We start from the raw sequence: 21,911 nt of genomic DNA, 5'->3' as shown, positions 1-21,911 counted from the left end.
ATGTTTACATATATGTTAATTACAACACAATAATCATTACCATTTGTCAAGAACATGCTTTATGGTGGGCACTGTGCAACACATTTTCCACCTACTAATCTTCACAGCAACCCCTAACATATATATAATTTCCTTTCACAGATGGGAACTCTGAGGCTCTGAAAAGGCAAGGCCTCAATCAAGTTCACTCAGCAAAGGCAGCATAATATATCTATTAGACTTGAAGAGTTCATGTTTACCCCACCATACTGCCTTTTTTACTTAAGAAAATGACTTGGAAAATTTATATTACTCTTTTACCATCTATCAGGGTTTCAAAATCCATTTAATATCAGCAAAAGAGTTTAACTTTCATTAGAAGTTTGTTCAACTCCCAAAACTATACACAAAACTGATTGTACACATGCATTTTTTTCTAGAGAAAGATCAGTACTTTTCATTAGATTCATTAAAAACGTTGAGAATTATTTTCATTTTTAAAAATCTTATCACATGATACGTGGTTTTCAGCATGGTTGTTTATTGATTTGGTTCTCACCATATTTGACTTCAGGTGGCGGCTTCTTAATTTGTACATATATACGTGTGTGTGTGTGTGTATATATATATATATACACACACACACACACACACACACACACACACAGGGAAGTATGAGGATCTCATTTAAAAGTTTATCTTGAAGATTTTTAGGAAAACAGACTCACAAAACTGTACAAACCGTACAGCCCAAAGTACAAACCTTTGCAGCTTTTCCAACGCGAGGTTTAAGTGGTAGATAATCTTCATCTGCAGGAAGTGCAACCTGATGTTAAAAAAAAAAATCAATTTACTATTCGAGAATTGATGCATTCAGCACTCCCTAATCAATGATGGTTTGAAAAATAAAGGTGGTGAACTAGTGTTTCTGACAGTCTTAGACACTGTAAAATTAAATAACCACCTTTGAGAAAAATGCAAAAGCTACAACATTCAAAAAACTTCTATTAGTGTTTATCTGATAGTAATCTAATTAAAAGCACTTAAGTCTATCTCCCAGAAGAAACTGTGTTTATTAAGGTCTAGGACCTATCTCAGCTATCTTTGTATTTTCTAGGTCTAATGTACTTCCTGACATTAATGAATGCTCAAAAAAGCAGAATGGACATAAAAAGGGATGCCACTATATGAAAGAAAACTATGTGGAATAAAATGGTATTATTTCCTGGAACAGGAAACTAATTTTCCTCCAGTGAAGATTAAGATCTGGAGAGCAGTTCACAATATATGTAAATTCCCAATATGTAAGCCAATTAGTGTATAAATAATCAATCAACAAGGGCAAAGTACTGTACACACAGAAGTTAGAAATAATTTCTAAGAGCAAAATTTCAACAAACAAGTATGAGATAAGATTAGCTGTCTTAGAATATTGAGAGATTGTTGGTAAATCTGCAATTCAATTACAATCAAGATGATGTGTGTAGCGTTTCAAAAGGAATAACTAGAACCTGACTGTAATTAAGTGAAAAGATAAATTATGAAACTCAATGAACAATACCCAGTATAATAACTGTGTTAGAAGCAATGTGGAACTCTAAATGGAATCTATAAAGGGATAGAATTTGGTAGTTTATCCAGCACACATTATGAAAGAATTAATTTATGAGTTGTTCTTATTAGTGAATGAACCCTTCCAGGGATAGGAATAGTTTTCATCAGTCTTCCCCTTAAGACTACATATTCCCCTTTATTATGACACCAAGAAACTTCTAAGTAGTTTCTGACTCCTAGGTAGTTTGACAATAAGAGGACTACTTATCCATTAATTTAAGGGAATGTCCCTCTTTTGTTATACCATACCATGACTATGATGAAAGTGATTCTATCCAGAGAGCACAACCTCTGGTGCACTGACAAAATCAAATTTCGGAATCCGAAAATCTGAAGACTAGACCCTAAATCATGGTGTGATCCTCATCAAGGTATGATCAACCTGCGGGGCCATACCTGGTTACTTGGTTCACCTCCCTCACATCTCTCCTGATACTTGCTATGACATGAACAAAAAACATTAACACAAAGCAATTAAGACTTTAACATTTCTGAGATTTAATAGCAGCAACAATAACAAATTGTGTTTTCACATGTATGAGAATCAGAGTTTTGTTTCTATTCTCTGAAAACAGTCTGGGTAACACTAACTTATAACAGACAGGTAGAAGAGAAGCCTACAGAGACTAAGGAGTCAGAAAAATCGAAAAACAACAGAATAATCAAGAGTCAAATAGACTTAGCAATTAGTTATTCGTGATTTTTGCCAGAGCAGTTTGAAAGACATGGAGAAAGAAGAAATCTAACTATAGTAGATTAAAAGATGACTGGAAGGTTAGGAAGTTTAGCAGGGATTTTCTTTTTATTTATTTTTTTTAAATATTTTTTTAAATATTACACGAATTTGCGTGTAATCCTTGCGCAGAGGCCATGCTAATCTTCTCTGTATCGTTCCAATTTTAGTATATGCGCTGCCGAAGCGAGCACTTAGCAGGGATTTTCTAAGCAGAGCACTCAATAACAACTCTGAAAAGAAAGGGACCATAACTTTTTTTGTTTATCTCTTTATATTCAGTGAATAATAAAATATACCTGGCACCCAAAAGATATGTACTGAATGAATGACTACAATGGGGAAGAAGAAACACAACACAGTGGCTAAAAAGCAACACAGAACAAAAGAGAAGCTTTTGAATATTCATATGCTGATAAGAAAAGGAAAATAGAGAAAAGGAGACACCAGAAACAGTCAAGGGAAAATGGAATGATCCAAGTCTTTGTGGAGGCAGGATAGGATACAACCAAGAACACTGGCAGAGCAACTCTCCTCAGTCTAAACAATGCAGTGCCTTGTCCTTTGAGTGGATGTGACTCCAACTTGATATCTTCAAACCTCTAGATAAAGTAAAAGGTAAGGTTACCTGCTAAAAAAGTGAGAGGAGATAACAGAATGGAGGGCTTGAGGATAATCATGGAGGACAGAAAGAACTTCTGACCTCTTGAGAGCAAAATTTGTGTGTGTTTGAGGTTTTTCTCCCATCTTTTTAAGACCACAGCATCAAATAGGGTCTAATGTAAGTGTTTAATGAATGATCTAATGGATATTATACCTGCCAAACTAAGTGATATTCTAAAGAACATAAGGAAATTTCAAGTAGAAAAACAGGTGTTTAAAAAAATAACGTTCCAGATCTACATCAAAAGCAATTTTTGTTAATTTGGAATTATTCTGCTTATTTGATAAAGTCTTTAATAAGATTCCTCAATTAACTGTAGCAATAACATATAAGGTTACATGGTAAAAGCAGAAGGGCTTAATAGAAAGAACTAGTGTTACAGTTTCCTTATGTCCCATATGTTTACAAATGCTCACTGATCAACGGTTACTACAAGCTATCAGTGACCACCATCTTGTGGCAGACAATGAAACTGCAATATACCAGTCATCAGAGCAAAACACAAAAAAGCACGGGACCTGCAAAATGTCACTGTTACTTGACTTTAGGAGCATGGGAATAAACATGTACTAAATTCCTACTCTGCAAAACAAACAAAAAAACCCTACTCTGTGCTGGGTATCTCACCTAATTTTCTTACATAATCTTCACAACCACCCCATGATGTAAATCCCATTATTCTAAACTTACAAATTAGAAAACCAATGTCAAAGAGGTTAAGAAATTGGTATCCAAGACTGTAGTTAGGAAAAGCACTGTGTCAGTGTCTAAGCTCAGGTTTGAATACAAACCCCCAGTTCCTTCCACTAGACTATGTACACTGACTGCACAGAAACTACATATTGTTTCCAAAGCCCTTAAGGCTAAACTGCTTGTCAATCATCAGATTAGATAGTCCAAAGCAAAATCCCACTTATAACACCAACTTACCATACACTGTTTGTGCTTACCTCATGTGTACACCCTTCAACAGTTTCAACTGATTGTACCTTGACCCTGGGCATCAAGTCTGACAAACTTAAAAAAAAAATTTGTTAAAATTACATTAAAATAAATTACTGAGAATTATATATGCTGGGAATTCAAAATGGTGAGTTAGCATCTTTTATTACAAATACAAAACAGACAGACTCCAAGTGGATTATTCAAAGAATTATGTCAGCTTAGTTCCAGTAACAATTTTGGATAAAAAGTACCTCTACAAAAGCATTATCACTGCTTCAAAACACAAAGCTGCTTATAAAAACCATTACGGGGCTTCCCTGGTGGCGCAGTGGTTGAGAGTCCACCTGCCGATGCAGGGGACACGGGTTCGTGTCCCGGTCCGGGAAGATCCCACATGCCGCGGAGAGGCTAGGCCCGTGAGCCAATGTGTGCAGAGCCTGTGCTCCGCAACGGGAGAGGCCCGCATACCGCAAAAAAAACCCCAAAAAAACCATTACGTCATAGGAAGTATAAAATAAACTAGCCTAATACAGATGTTGCTATAATTTATAGAAGTGTTCCCTCTTCTCATCAAAATCCTAAGTTATACTCATATAGGTTCTCTGTTTAGACTCTGAAATGACATGATTGTGGATAAATTGAAGAAAAATAGATGTATTTCTGCACTAGATCCATTATTACTGATTGTACTTCTGATTTTTTACTTTAAATCAATAACCATACTTTGGATAAAACCCAAGAGTTACTACAATAAGCAAAAATGATTTTAAATTATCAGTATTATTTTGTAACCTATTGCACTAGTTTGGACAAACAGTGCATCTTAAGTATTTCAGTAATACATCTACCACCATTTACAGTACCTACTTTTGCTAGCTACAACAACAGCTAACCGGTTAAAAAACAACAACAAAACCACAGGAGTAAATTCTTCATTGTAGTGCCAAGCTAGAATATCGCAAATGAGAAAAGCAAAGTCATGATCATCGCTACGAGAGGAAACAGGTCAACCTAAGAAACTGTAATCAATTTCTAGAAAGTTCCAACTTTTGAACTCAAAGAAACACCCAGCTATTTCAGCCATACATATCCATGGGTCTCCCTCATTGATAGTAGTATTGAGATTCATAGCCACTCTACTGCTACATGCAACAGTGAAAATCTAATTCCTCCTAATGCTCCTTCTCAAGTATTCCCTTCCATTGTGTCAGTTTTATTCTTTCCTTTTATCCCACTCTTCCAGTGATCCTCTTCTAAGACATTAACAAATAAATGAAATGGCATTTCTTCTTTTTAAAAAAATCAGGCTTCAAGATTCTTTCTTAAAATTGGATTCAAAAGTATTACAAGCCTTTCTTTTCTATATTGTTTTCCATTTCCCCAAACTTACATAATTGTCCTACAGTTATATGTTTATATGAATATATAAAGAATATTTATTTTCATTTCTCTAATACAACAAATATTTTCATAAAGTAACAACATATAAGCAATTTTCAAAACTTCAGGCAACCACCCAACTTAAGAGTTACTAACATTTATAACAATGGAAATACTACCTTAAGTCTTCAGTTATTGACCCTTCTACCCTGGGCTTCTTTCCAAAAATGGGTTCATCTGTGCCCTCGAAGTCTGCATCTCTCTTGTTTTTTCCAATATTAGTTGACTCAGATTGTAATTTACCATCAAAACGTTTTCTGAAATGTGAACGGTTTAGAATGAATTCTGCAATAGCACTTCTTACTTTAAGGGTGACTCCATAAAATATTATCCCATGTATATTATACACTATTAACAAAAAGTCATGTAAATAGATGTTACAAATCAAAAGTGGCTAAAGCCCAGAATACTCTTTATTTTAACTAATGAAACTGAATACTACTCCTCTTTCATTTCATAGTTTCTTCAAAATTCTGTTCTAAAAATATTTTGCAACTCACATTAACACAACTATTACTAATATAATATTCTTAAAAACTGTAAAATACCATTAGACATTTACATGAACACTTTCAATAAACATTTAATGCTTTTCTAAACGGCATAATATTACTATTTGGGAGAAATTTTTTTTATGTGGTTGGATTCACTGGTCAAAAGTAGTGACAATAAACAGTGCTTTGTGGATTGGATAACCATAGGGGAAATCAATCTGACCCCTATGCCAGTTATACACAAAAATCAATATGGATATTAGATCTAACTGTGAAAGGCAAAAACAACAAAGCCTCTAGAAGATAAAATAAGAAAATTATCTTTAGGTATTACTAAACAGGACATAAAATTGTTAACCAAAAAGTAAGTTTGCTAAATTGGACTGCATTGAAACTAAGAGTTTCTGTAAATCAAAAGGTACCATTAAGAGAGTACAGAGAAAAGACAAAGTGGGAGAAAACACAAATGTAACTGACAAAAGGCGTATGTATCTAAAATAATGGAAGTGACGGCTACAAATTAAAAAAAAAAAGATAACCCAATAAAAAAATGAGCAAAAGACTAGAACAGGCACTTTACGAAAGAGGATATCCAAATGACCAATAAGCATACGAAAAGGAGCTCAAGAACCATTAATTACCAGGAAAATGGAAATTAAACTATATTAGATCAGTGGCTCCAAAATCATTGATCTCAGAAATGAGAGATTTTGATTTTGATTTTCCAGTCTAAAAGTTACTGAGGATTCCAATGAATTTTGTTTCTGTAGTCTTATCTATTGATGTTTACCACATTAAATATTAAAACTGAAAAAAATTAGTATTTTCCCAAAAAAATGTTAATGAGAAGAATGGCATTGTTTTATATTTTTGCAAGTCAAAAGTAGTGACAATAAACTTTTGTTTTCTGTAGTCTTTGAATTTTGTTTCTGTAGTCTTATCTATTGATGTTTACCACATTAAATATTAAAACTGAAAAAAATTAGTATTTTCCCAAAAAAATGTTAATGAGAAGAATGGCATTGTTTTATATTTTTGCAAGTCTCTTTAATGTCTGGCTTAATAGAAGGCAGCTGGACTCTCATCTGTCTCTACATTGAACTTGTGATACAGTTTTTGGCTGAACTATGTGAAGAAAAATTCAGTCTCCTATAGTTGAAAAAGAGCAGGCTTTTCAGGTAATTGGGAATATTCCTCTGATCCCACACTAAACCTCAATCATACTTCGAAAGTTACTGCCAGAGCTACAGTTAAGAATTTTACAAACGGACTTCCCTGGTGGCGCGGTGGTTGGGAATCCCCCTGCCCGTGCAGGGGACACGGGTTTGTGCCCCGGTCCGGGAGGATCCCGCATGCCGCGGAGCGGCTGTGTCCCTGAGCCGTGGCCGCTGAGCCTGCGCGTCTGGAGCCTGTGCTCCACAACGGGAGAGGCCGCGGCAGTGAGAGGCCCACGTACCGCAAAAAAAAAAAAAAAAAGAATTTTACAATGTTGAGCAAAAGCCAGAAACAAAAGAACATATTCTGTATGAATCCAATTACATTATATTTACAAACAGAAAAAAAACTAACACATGTGATTATCGCATTAGTCACTTTACTGGGGGAAAAAGAGGGATTTCTGCAATATTCTATTTTTTGTCCTGAACAGGGCTTACACTGGTGTGTTCACTATGAAAATTTGTCCCATGACTTTCGCACTTTTTTTTTGTATGTTTTATTTCAACAGAAAAATTTTTTAAAAAAAGAGTCAACAAATAGTAGTACTGATCTATATGCTTGAATAACATTTCCATAATGAAGTTTATTCTTTGATGCTTGGCAAAACCTGAAATATGTAATTCCTCTCACGCCCCATTTAGTGGAATAGGTATTCACAGTTGTTCCATATTACTTACATGACTCTCCTTTGGACAAGCAATCAATATCCTTGGCCCTCAGTAAAAGACATGAATGATAATTATGATCCCTCTAGTTCTAACATTTTATTATTCTTTCTGAATTAGTAAGCATCAACCAAAGCATTGTAATTAAACCTACTAGGAGTTGGTACAACTATAAAACAAAGAAACAGGGCTTCCTTGGTGGCGCAGTGGTTGAGAGTCTGCCTGCCAATGCATGGGACACGGGTTCGTGCCCCAGTCCAGGAAGATCCCACATGCTGCGGAGCGGCTGGGCCCGTGAGCCATGGCCGCTGAGCCTGCGCGTCCAGAGCCTGTGCTCCGCAGTGGGAGAGGCCACAGCAGCTATACCTTTGAGAAGCTTAAAACCTAAATTCATTGTAGAATACTTTCCTTCAGAAGAGCTCCATTATTCTTTAATACTATATTCAACTCTCTATTCAACTGTATTCTTATCTAAACAATTGAATGATTCTAATCAAGTCTCGACATCAGCAGCTGTCCAACATATATACATGCAAGTACCTATATAACTTTAAATTTCTAGTAACCATATTAAAATAGTTTAAAAAAGAAACCAATTTTAATGTATTTCATTTAACCCAAAATATACAAAATATTATAATTTCAGTATATAAAGATAAAAATGATGTATTTGACATTTTTTATAACAAGTTTTCAAAATACAGTGTATATTTTACATTCATAGAACATGTCAATTCTGATTAACTACATTTAAGTGCTCAACAGCTACAGGTAGGTAGTAGCTATTACAGGAGTCCCCCCTTATCTATGTTTTCCCTTTCCAAGGTGTCAGTTACCCAAGGTCAACTGAGGTCCAAAAATATTAAACAGAAAATTCCAGAAGTAAATAATTCATAAGTTTTAAACTGGATGCCTTTTTGAGTAGCATGATGAAATCTTGCACATTCCTGCTCCATCCCGCCTGGGACATGAATCATCCCTTTGCCAACAGTATCCAGCCTGTTAAGTCACTTAGTGGCTGTCTAAGTTTTCAGATCACTGCTGTACTATGGCAGTGCTTGTGTTTAAGTAACTCTTGTTTTACTTAATAATGGCCCCGAAGCACAAGAGTAGTGATGCTGGCAACGCCAAAGAGAAGCCGTCAAGTGCTTACTTTAAATGAAAAGGTGGGGCTTCCCTGGTGGCGCAGTGGTTGAGAGTCTATCTGCCAATGCAGGGGACGTGGGTTCGAGCCCTGTTCTGGGGGGGATCCCACATGCCGCGGAGCAGCTAGGCCCGTGAGCCACAACTACTGAGCCTGAGCATCTGGAGCCTGTGCTCCGCAACGGGAGAGGCCATGACAGTGAGGGGCCCGCGCACTGTGATGAAGAGTGGCCCCCGCTCTCGCAACTGGAGAAAGCCCTTGCACAGAAACGAGGACCCAACACAGCCAAAAATAAATAAATTAATTTAAAAAAAAATGAAAAGGTGAAAGTTCTCAACTTATATATTGATATAATTATTTCATTTTATTTTCAGTAATTGTTAATCTCTTACTGTGCCTAATTTATAAATTATGCTTTCGTAGGTATGTATGTATAGGGAAAATCATACTACATATAGGGTTTGGTACTATCCAAGGTTTCGGGCAACCACTGGGGCTCTTGGAACCTATCCCCCTCACATAAGGGTGGGGGACTACTATAGATTGCATAGTTCAGCTCTAGATATAAGGACAGTTTACAGTAAATACTTGAAGATAAAAAAGCTAGTAAAATGACAGCATAAGAAAGCAAATTCAGGATGTGGAAAAGTATACAGGACAAATGAGCTGGTTTCTCCTTTCATCCACCCCTCCAAAAGAAATCAATAGCGTAAGGAAAAAAGGGACTGTTGTAAAATGAAAGACTTCAGGGATATAACAACCAAAACAGTATGAGGGCTTTGTCTGGAACCTGATTCAAATAAACCAACTACAAAAAAATACCTTTGAGACAACTGGGGAATCTTACTGTGGATTGACTATTCAATGATAGCAAGGAATTATCGTACATTTTGTTAGGTATAACAATGGCATGACAGTTACGTTGGAAAAGAAAGTCACTATCAACAAGAGATGCATACTGAAATATTTAGGGAGAAATAACATTATTAGTAGCATTTGATTTACAAAAAAAGGGTGTGGGAATAAATTGACCATGACTTGATAATACTGAAGCTGAGTTATGCGTACATGGAGTTTTTCATATTATTCTCTCTCTCCAGACAATTCTCATAAAGTTTTTTAAAAAAGCACCCACTTGGTCTAGAGTATTAAATATCAATACAAAAGACAAGATCCTCTAAAGTTCCAGGATTTGCCCTTCTGTGTTATACAAATCAGATGGAAATCATGCTATACATATTGACTACGATACAAATAATTATGATAGTTACAATAAGGCAAATTGGATTTTTCCCTAAAAATACCTAGACGTCTAGGCCTAGTTAGAAGTGTTGGTAGTAAACAAAGTTCCGTAAGTTAATCATGGTCTATATTTTCTTATGTATTTCCTTTCTCTAATGTTCACATATTTCCTAGTAAAATTAAAATATAAATTGTTTTTATATCCTACAAATTTTCACTTTGGAAGGTTGCAGAAACAGCTTACCCCTGATACACTGCAAAGTGAATTTTCCCTGAGTAATTCTGAAACAAAGTATTTACCGCAGTAGGAAATTATACATGTATCATCTTCATAACATCATAGTTGCCCATTCAAACTACAGAAACTATTAATTATTCCTGTTTGGAAAAAAATTAAAAGAACCTGTCCTCCTTTCTCATTTTCCCTGAAAAGTTCTCCAAGACTACTACACCCTCTAACTCAATGAGAGAGGAAGACTATTTTTCTCCTTTGTTTCACTCTTATGTGACACTTCAAACTCCTGATTGTTCTAATATCCATCTAATCTCTATGTGTGGGAAAACTATACTTTCCCACAGGAATCTCCACTTCAAGCAGGACCAATTGAAATAGCATCCAAATATATACCTACAGTTCTGGTATTTCTCCAAACCCAGATTAAAATTGCCCAATGGATACTTCAATATGGATATACTATCATCACTTCACTTTGTCTCAAGCCAAATTAATTTCGAAATCAAAATCTCCTATAAATTTCCCGATTTTTCTTCTTCCTGATATCCAAGTTCAAAACGTCTCTTTTGACCCCTCTTCCACTGTCCTCCTTAAATAAGACCTGTCAATTTTTTCCTTCACAACATTTTATCTTTCCTTTTCCTTCCTTCTGTCACCTCCTGAGTTGAGGTTTTTATAATCTCATAATTAGATAACCGAAATACTTTTTAATCTACTTTTTACTATCAGTGTCTTTCCTCTTTCAATACATTGACTACTGATACCAAATTAATTTTTCTAAACTATCACTCTACCTATCCAGTCTCCAAGTTAGGTAAAAAACACATGTTCACCTGGGTTTTTAAAATGAAATCAAAACTCATATGCTTGCTGTTCAAGGCCCTTCATAATCTAAAACCAATTTATATTCTCAGGCTTATCTCTTGTAGTCCCTAAGCAAACACTCCGCCTAGCCCAATTTGTGCTACAAAACAAAACAAATCCAAAAAATTCTCAGCGGTCAATAAGGAATCATCTCAACACAGAATAGCTTCTTGCATGTAAGGCTCTCTAGACATCACAAATAGCTCTCTTTCCTTAACTTTTATAGCACTTAACTGTATATACAGCTTATTCTATTTCAAGCTCCTACTAACTCTTTAAAATATGTATCTGTACCACCTCCTTACCTCAAATAAAAGTTCCTTGAGAGCAAAATCATGACTAATTTAATTCAAGCATCCATTGGGTATCCTCCCCCAACGTCAAGAGTAAATTTTATTCATTACTAATGAATCATCTTACTTTAAGTTTCGGGGACCAGTTATTTTTTTAAGTTTTCTTAATAAAATCAAAGAAAGCCAGCATTTGAGAATCTATTATGTGCTAAGCACTGTTAGGCGCTTACACATACTATCTCGTTTACTCCTTACAAACACCCTAGTGGTTGATGCTATCACCTCATTATGGGCAAGAAAACTGCAGCCTGGAGATTGAATCTCTTTCCCGTCTTCTGCTGTCTGCCCTTTCCCCTCCCCGTCAATCCAAGTCACATTTTCTAAGCTTCTTAACCCTTTACTCAACTGGTGATTCGTTTCCTGTATTGTGCCCAGTATTGTGCTGGAGCTGGGGGTACAGAAACTAAGAGACACCTGACCTACCCTCACGACCCCAGGGCGCAGACAGGAGTAATAGGCCTTACGCAAGCGTCAGAAGTCCACGCTGCCTGCGGCCACTGGAGAACGCCAAAACCCAGCTTCCCCCAAACCAACGTTCTTCCTCCCTCCTCAACATTTTTCTCAACCCCCTTCACTTCCCAACGCCACTAACTTACACCCTACTTCTCGTGGTCTTCAGAAGAGTGGAATTTTCTTCCCTCAACACTGAGAGAAAAAGAAAAAAAGACATTTCGGGACATCTTCCTTACCCGGCCTTTTCCGCAGACCCTGGCGGCCCCTTCCATTTCCCCTTCTCCTTGTCTTTTTTGGCTCCGGGCGCAGTGGTCGGGTCGTCCTCAAACACGCTGAAGAGCTCATCCCCAAAAGCGTCCGCCATCTTTCGGAGCTGCGAGACCGAATCTCCCTCCTACCCAAGATGCTCCGCGACCGCACCGACCGTGACGCCAAGCGAAGCCGCAACAGGGGCCCGTGGGAGACAAAATTAGTCGAGTCACGCAGCCCCGGAGACTTTTTCCCTGCCTCCTTTTTCTCCTTCGACCTTTCCTTTCCTCTCCTAAACACCGGCGGATAGGCAGCTCCTTGGCTAAAGAGGGAGCGAGGCGAGGGTTCCCAGCACGCAGCAGACGCCTAGGTGGGCGGGCAGGAGGCGGGACCTTGGTGAGTCGGACCAATTGCGAAGCAGCGGTTGTAGCAGGGCCTAGAAGCCCGGATGGAGGACGCAAGGTGGCGGCGTGGGACTCGGGGAATGTGAAGAGCTTCTGGAGGCGGTGCGGGAGTGGTTCCGGGACCTGGACCGGGAGGAATCTTCTGCCGCAGCTGCAACATGGGAGGCAAGAACAAGAAACACAAGGCGCCGGGGGCCGCGGCGGTCCGGGCCGCTGTATCAGCTTCCAGAGCCAAATCCGCCGAGGCCGGAGCTGCTGGGGAGGCCCAAAACAAGAAGCCTGTGGTCAGGCCGCCCCCTTCCGCCGCTACTAGCAGCACCAGGGATCCCCGAGTCAAGCAAGGTACGAGCGGTCGGGCCCCGGCCTCCTCCTGAACCGCTACTGCCAGTCCCGAGGGAGAAGCCTTCGCACCTGGGCGGACCCTGGGTCTTAACATTTCTCTCTTTCACACCCGGAGTTGCTGGCTCCCCATCGGGTAGCCTTGTTTTAGATCAGTGTAAGCTGCTTGGGCCTCCAGAGTTCCGACGGTAGCGTCCCCCAAACCTCCACTTCATCTCCTGAGAACAAAAGAAATTTGCATTAGCTCCCGTTTCAGTGCGGATCCGTCCTGAGCCGTCATCTAAACCAGCGAGGCGAATGCAGAGAGTAGTGTGTGGAATTATTAACGTCCTAGAGCCAGACCCATTTTCTACTTGCTTCTCAAACCATTTTCAGCCACGATGTAGCGTTTCCACGTGTTGTGCAAAAAATAAGTACTTAAGAATTTCAGCACTTACACACCGAATATGGGTAACCTATTGTAAAAATTATCAGCGATCTTTACCGCAGCAGTGCATTTTTGCTTACTGTGTAGTTTGGTTTGATAACTCAATTTGGAGATTGCCGGTTCTGGCTGCAGATCAGCAGGCCACTATTACAGCTGATTTGGACAGTTATACGCTGTTTTCTTCTGCTTAGCTTGTTTGCTTGTAGTTCTTACTGAAACGTAAGTCTAGCAAATATTTGTTGAAAACCTACTGTGTAATTGGCATGAAGTTAGGGATGGGATGAGCAAAACAGACAAATCATCTCTCCTGGAGCTTGCCAATCTAATGGCGCACACAGCCATGAAGTAGTTACACAAACGTTGCTCTATGATTGATAAGTGCCACAAAGAAAAGCTAAGGAAGAGAATTTAACAGCGTAATCTGATTTTTACTGGGGAAAAGGAGGAGTAATGGACAGTCTCTTTGAGAAAGTGACAGTATCGGGAGGATGAATAGGTGTTAACGCTGTACAGAATGGGGGAAATAGTATTCCTGGCTGAGGTAAGGAACACTATTGTGCAAAGATCTTGAGTCAGGAAAGAGCATGGACCTTTAAGATACTCAGAATGTAAGCACTGCCTAAGGAGGAAAAGAGATGAAACTGAAGAAGTAGGCAGGTAACAAACCTTCACTTAGAAGGTGAATAATAATTCTTTGCCCTACAATATACTGTAACCCTTTAACTACAAAGTTATTATGCCTGCAATTACAAATACATAGAATATCTCCTTAAATATTCTGTGGCACTTTTACTCTGTGAATCAGCCTCTTTCTAACTCTGTCTTTTCTTGATATTCCTCTGAATTCTTTGAACTTTTTAATAGTCATTTGTTCTATTCTTTGGCTTCCCATTCTCCCAACCCCAAAATATGACCATTACTGTAGGTGTCAGTCTGTGACAGTATGATTCTGTCTCTACAGCCCTTTCAGGAGAGTTCCTCTACTTCCATTACTTCTGTCTTTTCTTTTGTAGATGACTCCTCAGTCAACATGTCCAATCCTGGTCTATTCCAAGCTCAAGTCAACCATTTCTGCATTTACTTGGATTTTTGGCCCTGTTTTGCAAGCACGTCAAATTTAATAACATGGCTAATACTGAACTATACTTCTCTCCCCCAAACTAGCTTCTCCTGTGACTTCTTTGTTTCTGTTTTTCCATATTCCTCTAACCAATGTCAATAGTTATTTTTTATGTCTTCCTTTCTTCTTCACATCCGATCTGTTGTCAAGCTCCGTGCAGTCTTTGCTTATTTCTCTTCCATGTATGCCCTTTTCACTTTTTTTTTTGCGGTACGCGGGCCTCTCACTGTTGTGGCCTCTCCCATTGCGGAGCACGGGCTCCGGACGCGCAGGCTCAGCGGCCATGGCTCACGGGCCCAGCCGCTCCACAGCATGTGGGATCTTCCCGGACCGGGGCACGAACCCGTGTCCCCTGCATCGATCGGCAGGCGGACTCTCAACCACTGCGCCACCAGGGAAGCCCTGCCCTTTTCACTTTTGATTTATACTGGTCACACCTCAGTTTAGGCACTCATGAATTTCTGGAGTACCAACACAGCCTTCTAATGGGTTTCCCTAGCTGTGCTCTTTTTTCCTTCTCCAGTCTGTTCTGCATAAAGCATCAGATTGATCTTTCAGAACCACTGCTTTGATCATGTCACTTAACAGTTTTTTCTACAGCGTCTTCACTGACTTTGTGATAAAATACAAACCATTCAGCTCGTATCTAAGACCCCCTTTCTAGCCTTTTTACTAGTTCCTATATTCAGCTCTAGCAAATCTGGTGTATTTTCACTGCTCCAAATGCAGCTGTTGGCTTTCTGCCTCCTCATGTTTATTCTTGCTGTTTTCTCTCATTTGGAATGCTATCTATCCCTAATGCTATCTACCAGAATCCTGTAATACCCACCCCAAATATCAACTACTTTTTGAATTCTTCTGTCTCCCCAGCTCATGTATATCATTGTTGTTTGAATCATTCTTTTTGATGTTTAGATCTTGCCTATGTGAGCAATTATACATTTTATCTATCCTATAAAATTGTAGGGGGTAGGAACAGTTTTATGGTTACATATTAACATCCCTCAGTATCTAGTCAAATGCTCTGAATATAGTCATCCAAAAAATTTCTTGGGTAAGTGACAAGGAAAATTTCAGAGGAGTTACTAAGACCAAGAAATCAAAAGAGAGAAAATGAGAGGTTATCTACCAAATTTGTAGAGAATTTTTTATAACCATAAATCAATATATATAGCAGTATAAATAAAATGTTGTAGCAAGATTGCCACATGATTTTGTTTTCTTTTTTTCTGTCTGGATATTTTTATATTACATATAATAGGCCTACTTGGAAGAAAAAAGTGGAAAAGTACACAGAAAAAATGATCTCTGAACTCTTTGTTGTTCCTAATGTAAATGTAACTGTTCTACTCCGCTTCCATCTCTCTCTCTGGCTTTTCAAACAATTTGAAGGATTGTACATAGCATACTTTCTCAAAATTGGACTCTCATCTAGAGGTAGAAAATGACTGGTGCCACGAAATGGTTCTTGGCACAATCCTGGGTATCCTTCCACTTCTATTTTTTCATTTCTTTTGTTTATCAAATAATGTTTGAAGAGCTACTATGTGCCAGGCAAGATTTTAGGCACTGGGGATACCACAAGAACAAAACAGACTGAGATCACTGCTTTCAAGGGGCTTACATTATTGTGGGCTGGTGGAGAGTGCTTACAACCATAAGGCTTGTGTTTGTGAAAATTCTTAAACCTAGTTGAGACTTAAAATCTTAAGAGGGAAATAAGACTAGGGGACTGATGTCATGAATAAATTCATAAAAACCATTATAGTTTTTAGGGTCACCAAAATAAAATAGAAAAAGTGCCATGAAAGTCAGAAAACAGTGACTTGGTAAAGAATAAATTGGGTGGTGGGGTCTGTTTTGGTTTAGAACAGAGATGGCTTTTCTGAGGAAACCTGCTGAGATGATTGGAAGCAACCAGTTATTAGATCTGGAGACAGAATGTTTGAGGCTTAGGCAACAAGTGCAAAGGCCTTAAGGTGGGAACAAGCTTGGCATGATGCAGGAAGACAAGAAGAAAGTCTGTATGGGTGGAGTGAGTGGGGCGGGGGGGGAACTGGTGTTTGTATTAAATGGGGAAGAGACCTTAGCTAAGATTAGTCAGGTAGTTTTGGCAGTATGGATGGACTTCCTCACAGACCCTGACTGCTTAGATTATATCAGCTAACTCTAATTTATTCTCCAGATACGCTATACTTCCCCTTCATAGCCTATTTGGGTAATTAGTTGCTTAATTACTCCACCAGAATATGAGTTCCGTGAGGACAAGATTGGGTCTTATTTATTCCTGACTGGGTCTCTTGGCTGGTTTGGTTCCCCTTGCAGATGTGTACTGTTGGGCAGAAGGGAGCCACAGTGCCTCAGTGCACCTATCACCAGCACCAGCACCTCGAAGTGAATGTTTCAGTGATAGTGGGTCGTTACAATCACTGTATGATGTAAAAAGCAATACTGTATAAAAGGAAAATATTCCATAAGAAAAAAGAGTATTGGGCAACAAGAAATTGATTCTGGCTGATGCTTCTTTTTTCTTGCTAAGTCATCTTGAGGAAATCACTTAGTTTTTCTGTGCTTCAACTTTAATGTAATAAATATTTTTGAGAGCCAGTTACATATGTTCCTTTGTTCCATGAACAGTCATTATAAATCTGAAACCCTTAGTGCTTTTGCCTGAGGGATACATCCTGCACACTAACTTCCTTATTTCCAGTCAGACTTCCAATAACTCCCTTCATCTGAAACAAAACCAAAACTTGTGGAGAAGGGTCTCTAAGCAGCAAGAAAGGTAGCTGTCATACATCTTATGCACATTACTTGGCAAAAGAACGGGGACCATTTTTATTCCATGGCCTATTGACTTAGAATTGTATTTGAAAATAGGGTTACTCATTTACAAGTTTCAGTATCTATTTTCTTCTGGTGCCATCACTTTTTCCTAGGTAACAGATTAGAATTTGGGGGTGGGGAGTTATTAGGTTGACATTCTGAAAGGTGGCAGCTGACAGGAGAGAAGACCAAAGAATCACTAAATAGAAAATTAGAGCAGTCTCAGGGAATTGGGTAGCCTCTGCAAGCCTCTGAGCAAAGTCATAGATACTCATAATAAGTAATGCATCATGAAAAGCTTTGAATTTTGCTTATTGTATGTATTATGGCAGGAAGTGTAAATACAGTTTAGAAGGATTTCTATCAGGTTGTTTTAAAATGCATTTCAGATTTTGGAGTTTTCATTCATGCCGATTAAAAATCTTACATGAACATGTTTTAGGAAGAATTTGAAAATGAAAGGGCCTTACTGGTTTACTTGATTTAATTGGTAATATCCCTGGCAAGATCTCATTATTGCTTCAGTTCCTCAGAGTATTGAATAAAATGAAAACATACCATTTTTAGAGACCCTGATTGACACCCAGCGAATTCACAGCAGTGTGGGTGTTCATTCCCCTCCTGATAGTCTGGGGACTTAGATCTTTTATTTGCCCTCTGGAAGTTAGCAGTATAAGCTGACCTCAAGGAAGTGATATGGTCGGACGTTTTAGGTGGAATGGTTGGAGGAGAAAAATGAGAGCTGACTGCAATCTTTAATTCACTAATTTAAAAAACAAAACCAATCAGGAATTCCCTGGTGGTCCAGTGGTTAGGACTCGGAGGTTTCACTGCTGGGGCTCAGGTTTACCTCCTGGTTGGGGAACCAAGATATCGTAAGCTGCGTGGCGTGGCCAAAACAAAAAACAAAACCAAAAGACACTTATTAACGGAATTTACAATCTTATCTCTGTCAGTAACACAGGAACCTGAACTGTTTCTCAGTATTGTCTTGGTAATGAAGCATTCATCTGTCTGTACCTTTTCAGAAAGGGTTATAACTGGGGCCCCTCCATGGGTTTAGGGACCTCTAAAACTGATTAGTGTGCTAAATTTGTGAATGAATTTACTACAACTGATAAGACCCCCCAGAAATGGTTAAAGACTACTGATATATACTCTCCTTTATAACCATTGACATGAGTTTATGAGCAGGGTTACCAGGATTAAGGTAAAGTCTGAGACTAAAAGATGAGGAAAACCATACCAGGAATACCAGAATTGTTATTATCCTTTAATGTATTCTAGGTAGCTTTGGGTACCTTCTTAACTATAGCACAGAAGTAATTCAGGGACCCACCAATGTTCCTAGTTCAGACTGCTCAAATGTAAATAGTTATTTTCAGAAACTTTGGTTTTCCTTTTTAAATGCCTCATTATATTAACTAGCATCTTAAAATGAACAACCCAATGTAAGTCAACAGAGACTAAAATCCTGGACTTTATAATAAGCAACTCTTTAATGTTTAGGTTTCTCAAAGTGAAAAAAAAATCCTATTTTAAGGTTTATAAAAGCAGAGTAACAAGGTTTTGTACGATTCTAGGATTATTTTTATATAGCAGTGGTTCTCAAAGTGTGCTTAGGGGATCCTGGGGAACTTTTGAGACCTTTCTAGCAGAGGCTTAATGAGATCAAACTATATTCATAATAATTCTAAAATGTTATTTGCCATTTTCATGTTCATTTTCTCTCTAGTGTACAGCGACTACATGATGTGTGATATTACAGAAGACTGAATGCAGAAGCCAGATGTTAAGAGATTTGCAAAAGTAGAAAACAATTTTTTTGATTTGGAAAATATAGTTATTTTTCATAAAAGTACTATATTAACATGTAGTAGGTTTATTTTTAATGAATTAATAAATATTTTTTAAAATTTCCCTTTTTGGGACTTCCCTGGTGGTCCAGTGGTAAAGAATCCACCTTGCAATGCAGGGGACGTGTGTTCAATCCCTGGTTAGGGAACTAAGATCCCACATGCCGTGGGGCAGCTAAGCCTGCATACCACAACTGCTGAGCTCGCATGCCTCAACTGGAGCCCACGCGCCTCATCTAGAGAAGAGAAAATCCACATACCACAACTAGAGAGAAGCCCGCACACCGCAACGAAGAGCCCGTGTGCCTCAACAAAGGTCCCACGTGCGGCAACTAAGACCCAACGCAGCCAAAAATAAATAAAAATAATAAATCTTTAAAAATAAATAAAATTTCCCTTTTAATTTATAGTATGATAAATATCAATATTATAACCTACATAAACAAAAAGTATTTGGGATCTTCAATAATTTTTAAGAGAGTAAGGAGATCATGAGACCAACGTTTGAAAATAAAATGTGTTCCTTCCCGGTTATTCTTTGTTAGAAAACTGTTAATATATAGCATTTCTATTGACTGGAACAGACTTGGCAACTGTAGTGGGTTGAGTAGTGTTCCCCAAAATTTCATGTCCACATGGAACGTCAGAATGTGATCTTATTTGGAAAAAAGATCTTTGCAGGTGTAATTAGTTAAGGATCTTGAGATGAAGTCATCGTGGATTTAGGGAGAGCCCTAAATCCAATGACTAGCATCCAGAGAAAGGAGACAGATTTGCATACAGAGAGACAGAGGGAATAAGGCCACGTGAAGACCCATTTTAAGAAGTAGGCAGACAAGCCAAACAACACCTGGCGTCACCAGAAGCCAGAAGAGGCAAGAAAAGAGTTTTATCTAGAGACTTCAGAGGGAGTATGGTCCTACTGATACCTTGATTTTGGACTTCTAGCCTTCAGAATTGAGAGAGAATGTTTCTGTATATTCAGCCACCAAGTTTGTACAGCAGCCTTGGAAACTAATATAGCAACCTTATACTCAGTAGGAGAGAATGATAGGAACTCCCACCTCCTTTTTGCCTTAGGAGGAGTGCTTTCTCTTCAGAATTACCCATCTTCTCTGCCAGGAATCAAATATCCTCTGAGAGGTCTTACTTCAGCTAAGTGCCAGGCATTTACACTCTGAGAAACTAGTTAACCTAGAGAGTGCTAAGCGGTAGAATGTTTTTGCTAATTTAGCGGAAGTATTGCTGACTTCCAGATTGAGTTATTTGGTAAAGTGGAAAAGAAAGAGCTGAAATCAAATATTTAATGTTTAGCGATCTTTAGAGGAAAATTAAAATAGTGTAATGGATATTAATCATTAAATTACCTTGACTGTTCATTGTCTGTTATATACAGGTCCGAAAATTTATAGTTTTAATTCTGCAAATGATTCTGGTGGTCCTGCAAATCTGGATAAATCTATCTTGAAAGTGAGTATCAAGGTTTTGAGTCATTTCAAGAAATGTTACCTTAAAAAAAAAGATATACTCTTAAATATAAGCAAGTGATGGGGTGTTTTAAATTTTTGTAAATAGTACAGTAATTCCTCATCTATACTAAATAAAAGTAAATCGTACACATCTGTTGAGAGCCTGTAAAAAATTAAGGAAGAGCTGGATAAGGTCCAAACTTCTAAGTATATCAACTTCCCTTTCTCCATTTGTCACCTCTGTGAAGTCCATCATAACTCACCAGGTTATTTTCCTGGTGGTTCCATCAGCACTTCTTACATCTTTCTAAATAATGACTTGCTGGGTTACAGTTTATCATTTTATACATGTTTCCTGTGCTAGACTGAATTCCTGAAGTATGTTTTTGTGCATTGCTCGTAGTGAGCATCAGTAAAGATGTGATCAAAAGAAGGTAGTTTTGAAGGTAGTTGGCTGTATAATCTTAGGTTAAACATATGGAAACAGCAGAAGGTAAAATGGCCAATAGGAAAAAGTAGAAAACAAACTCTGGAAGCCAAAATAATTTGTGTAACCTAATTATTACAATTTATATAAGCTTTTACTTTTACTTGATTTGCCCTCTTTTTAGTGTAGCATCCATTCTTTCAGGCAGTGTGCTTGGGCTGGTTTACATTAATGCAAATTTTTGGGTTCCATCCCCAAGGATTCTGATTCAGTATGTTTAGGATAGGGCTTAGGAATCTGTCTTTATGATGGCAATCTAAGGGTGGTCCAAGGACAGAGTCTTGAGACATACGGCTTCAAGAGGCTTTATAAAAGGATTTTTGCCTTGCCACATGTTGTTGCTTTTTCCGTAGCCCATTTTTTCTTAAATATATGGTAGGAATGTGGTCCAGTGAATGGTATTCCAATATATGATAATCACTGTATCTGATTTCAGCTGAAATTCTGGGCTTGGTTGGAAGGGATATAGAAAACTGTGTGATTTGCTTCTAATTATTTAATTATTAAATGTTATTTATCTTCTAATTAATATGACCTTTTTGGTCTCAACAGGTGGTAATTAATAACAAACTAGAGCAAAAAATTATTGGAGTGATAAATGAGCATAAAAAGCAAAATAATGACAAGGGAGTGATTTCTGGAAGACTTACTGCCAAAAAATTACAGGTATTTTGCAAACTTTTTTTAAGTT

General features: G+C 38.1%; 2 protein-coding genes and 1 non-coding gene across 3 annotated transcripts in view; 1 reads left to right on the top strand and 2 right to left on the bottom strand.

The window, feature by feature from the left end:
- Positions 1 to 12,630, bottom strand: part of MTREX (Mtr4 exosome RNA helicase) — a 146,504-nt gene extending 133,874 nt beyond the window's left edge. Inside the window, exons 1-4 of the mRNA XM_067730704.1 lie at positions 12,280 to 12,630; positions 5,495 to 5,632; positions 3,941 to 4,007; positions 743 to 805 (exon numbers count right to left, since the gene is read on the bottom strand). Of these exons, the coding sequence (XP_067586805.1) occupies positions 743 to 805; positions 3,941 to 4,007; positions 5,495 to 5,632; positions 12,280 to 12,407 (396 nt within the window). The 5' untranslated portion in view covers positions 12,408 to 12,630. The remainder of the gene's footprint in view (positions 1 to 742; positions 806 to 3,940; positions 4,008 to 5,494; positions 5,633 to 12,279) is intronic.
- Positions 2,411 to 2,520, bottom strand: LOC137222817 (U6 spliceosomal RNA). Its single transcript, XR_010942608.1, has one exon. It is a non-coding gene; the product is annotated as a U6 spliceosomal RNA (small nuclear RNA).
- Positions 12,631 to 12,712: 82 nt separating the features above from the next.
- Positions 12,713 to 21,911, top strand: part of DHX29 (DExH-box helicase 29) — a 48,023-nt gene continuing 38,824 nt past the window's right edge. The window contains exons 1-3 of the mRNA XM_067730702.1: positions 12,713 to 13,038; positions 20,661 to 20,734; positions 21,773 to 21,886. Of these exons, the coding sequence (XP_067586803.1) occupies positions 12,855 to 13,038; positions 20,661 to 20,734; positions 21,773 to 21,886 (372 nt within the window). The 5' untranslated portion in view covers positions 12,713 to 12,854. The remainder of the gene's footprint in view (positions 13,039 to 20,660; positions 20,735 to 21,772; positions 21,887 to 21,911) is intronic.

This window comes from Pseudorca crassidens, chromosome 3 (assembly GCF_039906515.1).
Source record: "Pseudorca crassidens isolate mPseCra1 chromosome 3, mPseCra1.hap1, whole genome shotgun sequence".
In the NCBI taxonomy this organism is placed as follows: Eukaryota; Metazoa; Chordata; class Mammalia; order Artiodactyla; family Delphinidae; genus Pseudorca; species Pseudorca crassidens.
Note: the sequence above shows the minus strand (reverse complement) of the source record. Positions and strands in the feature narration are given on the sequence as shown.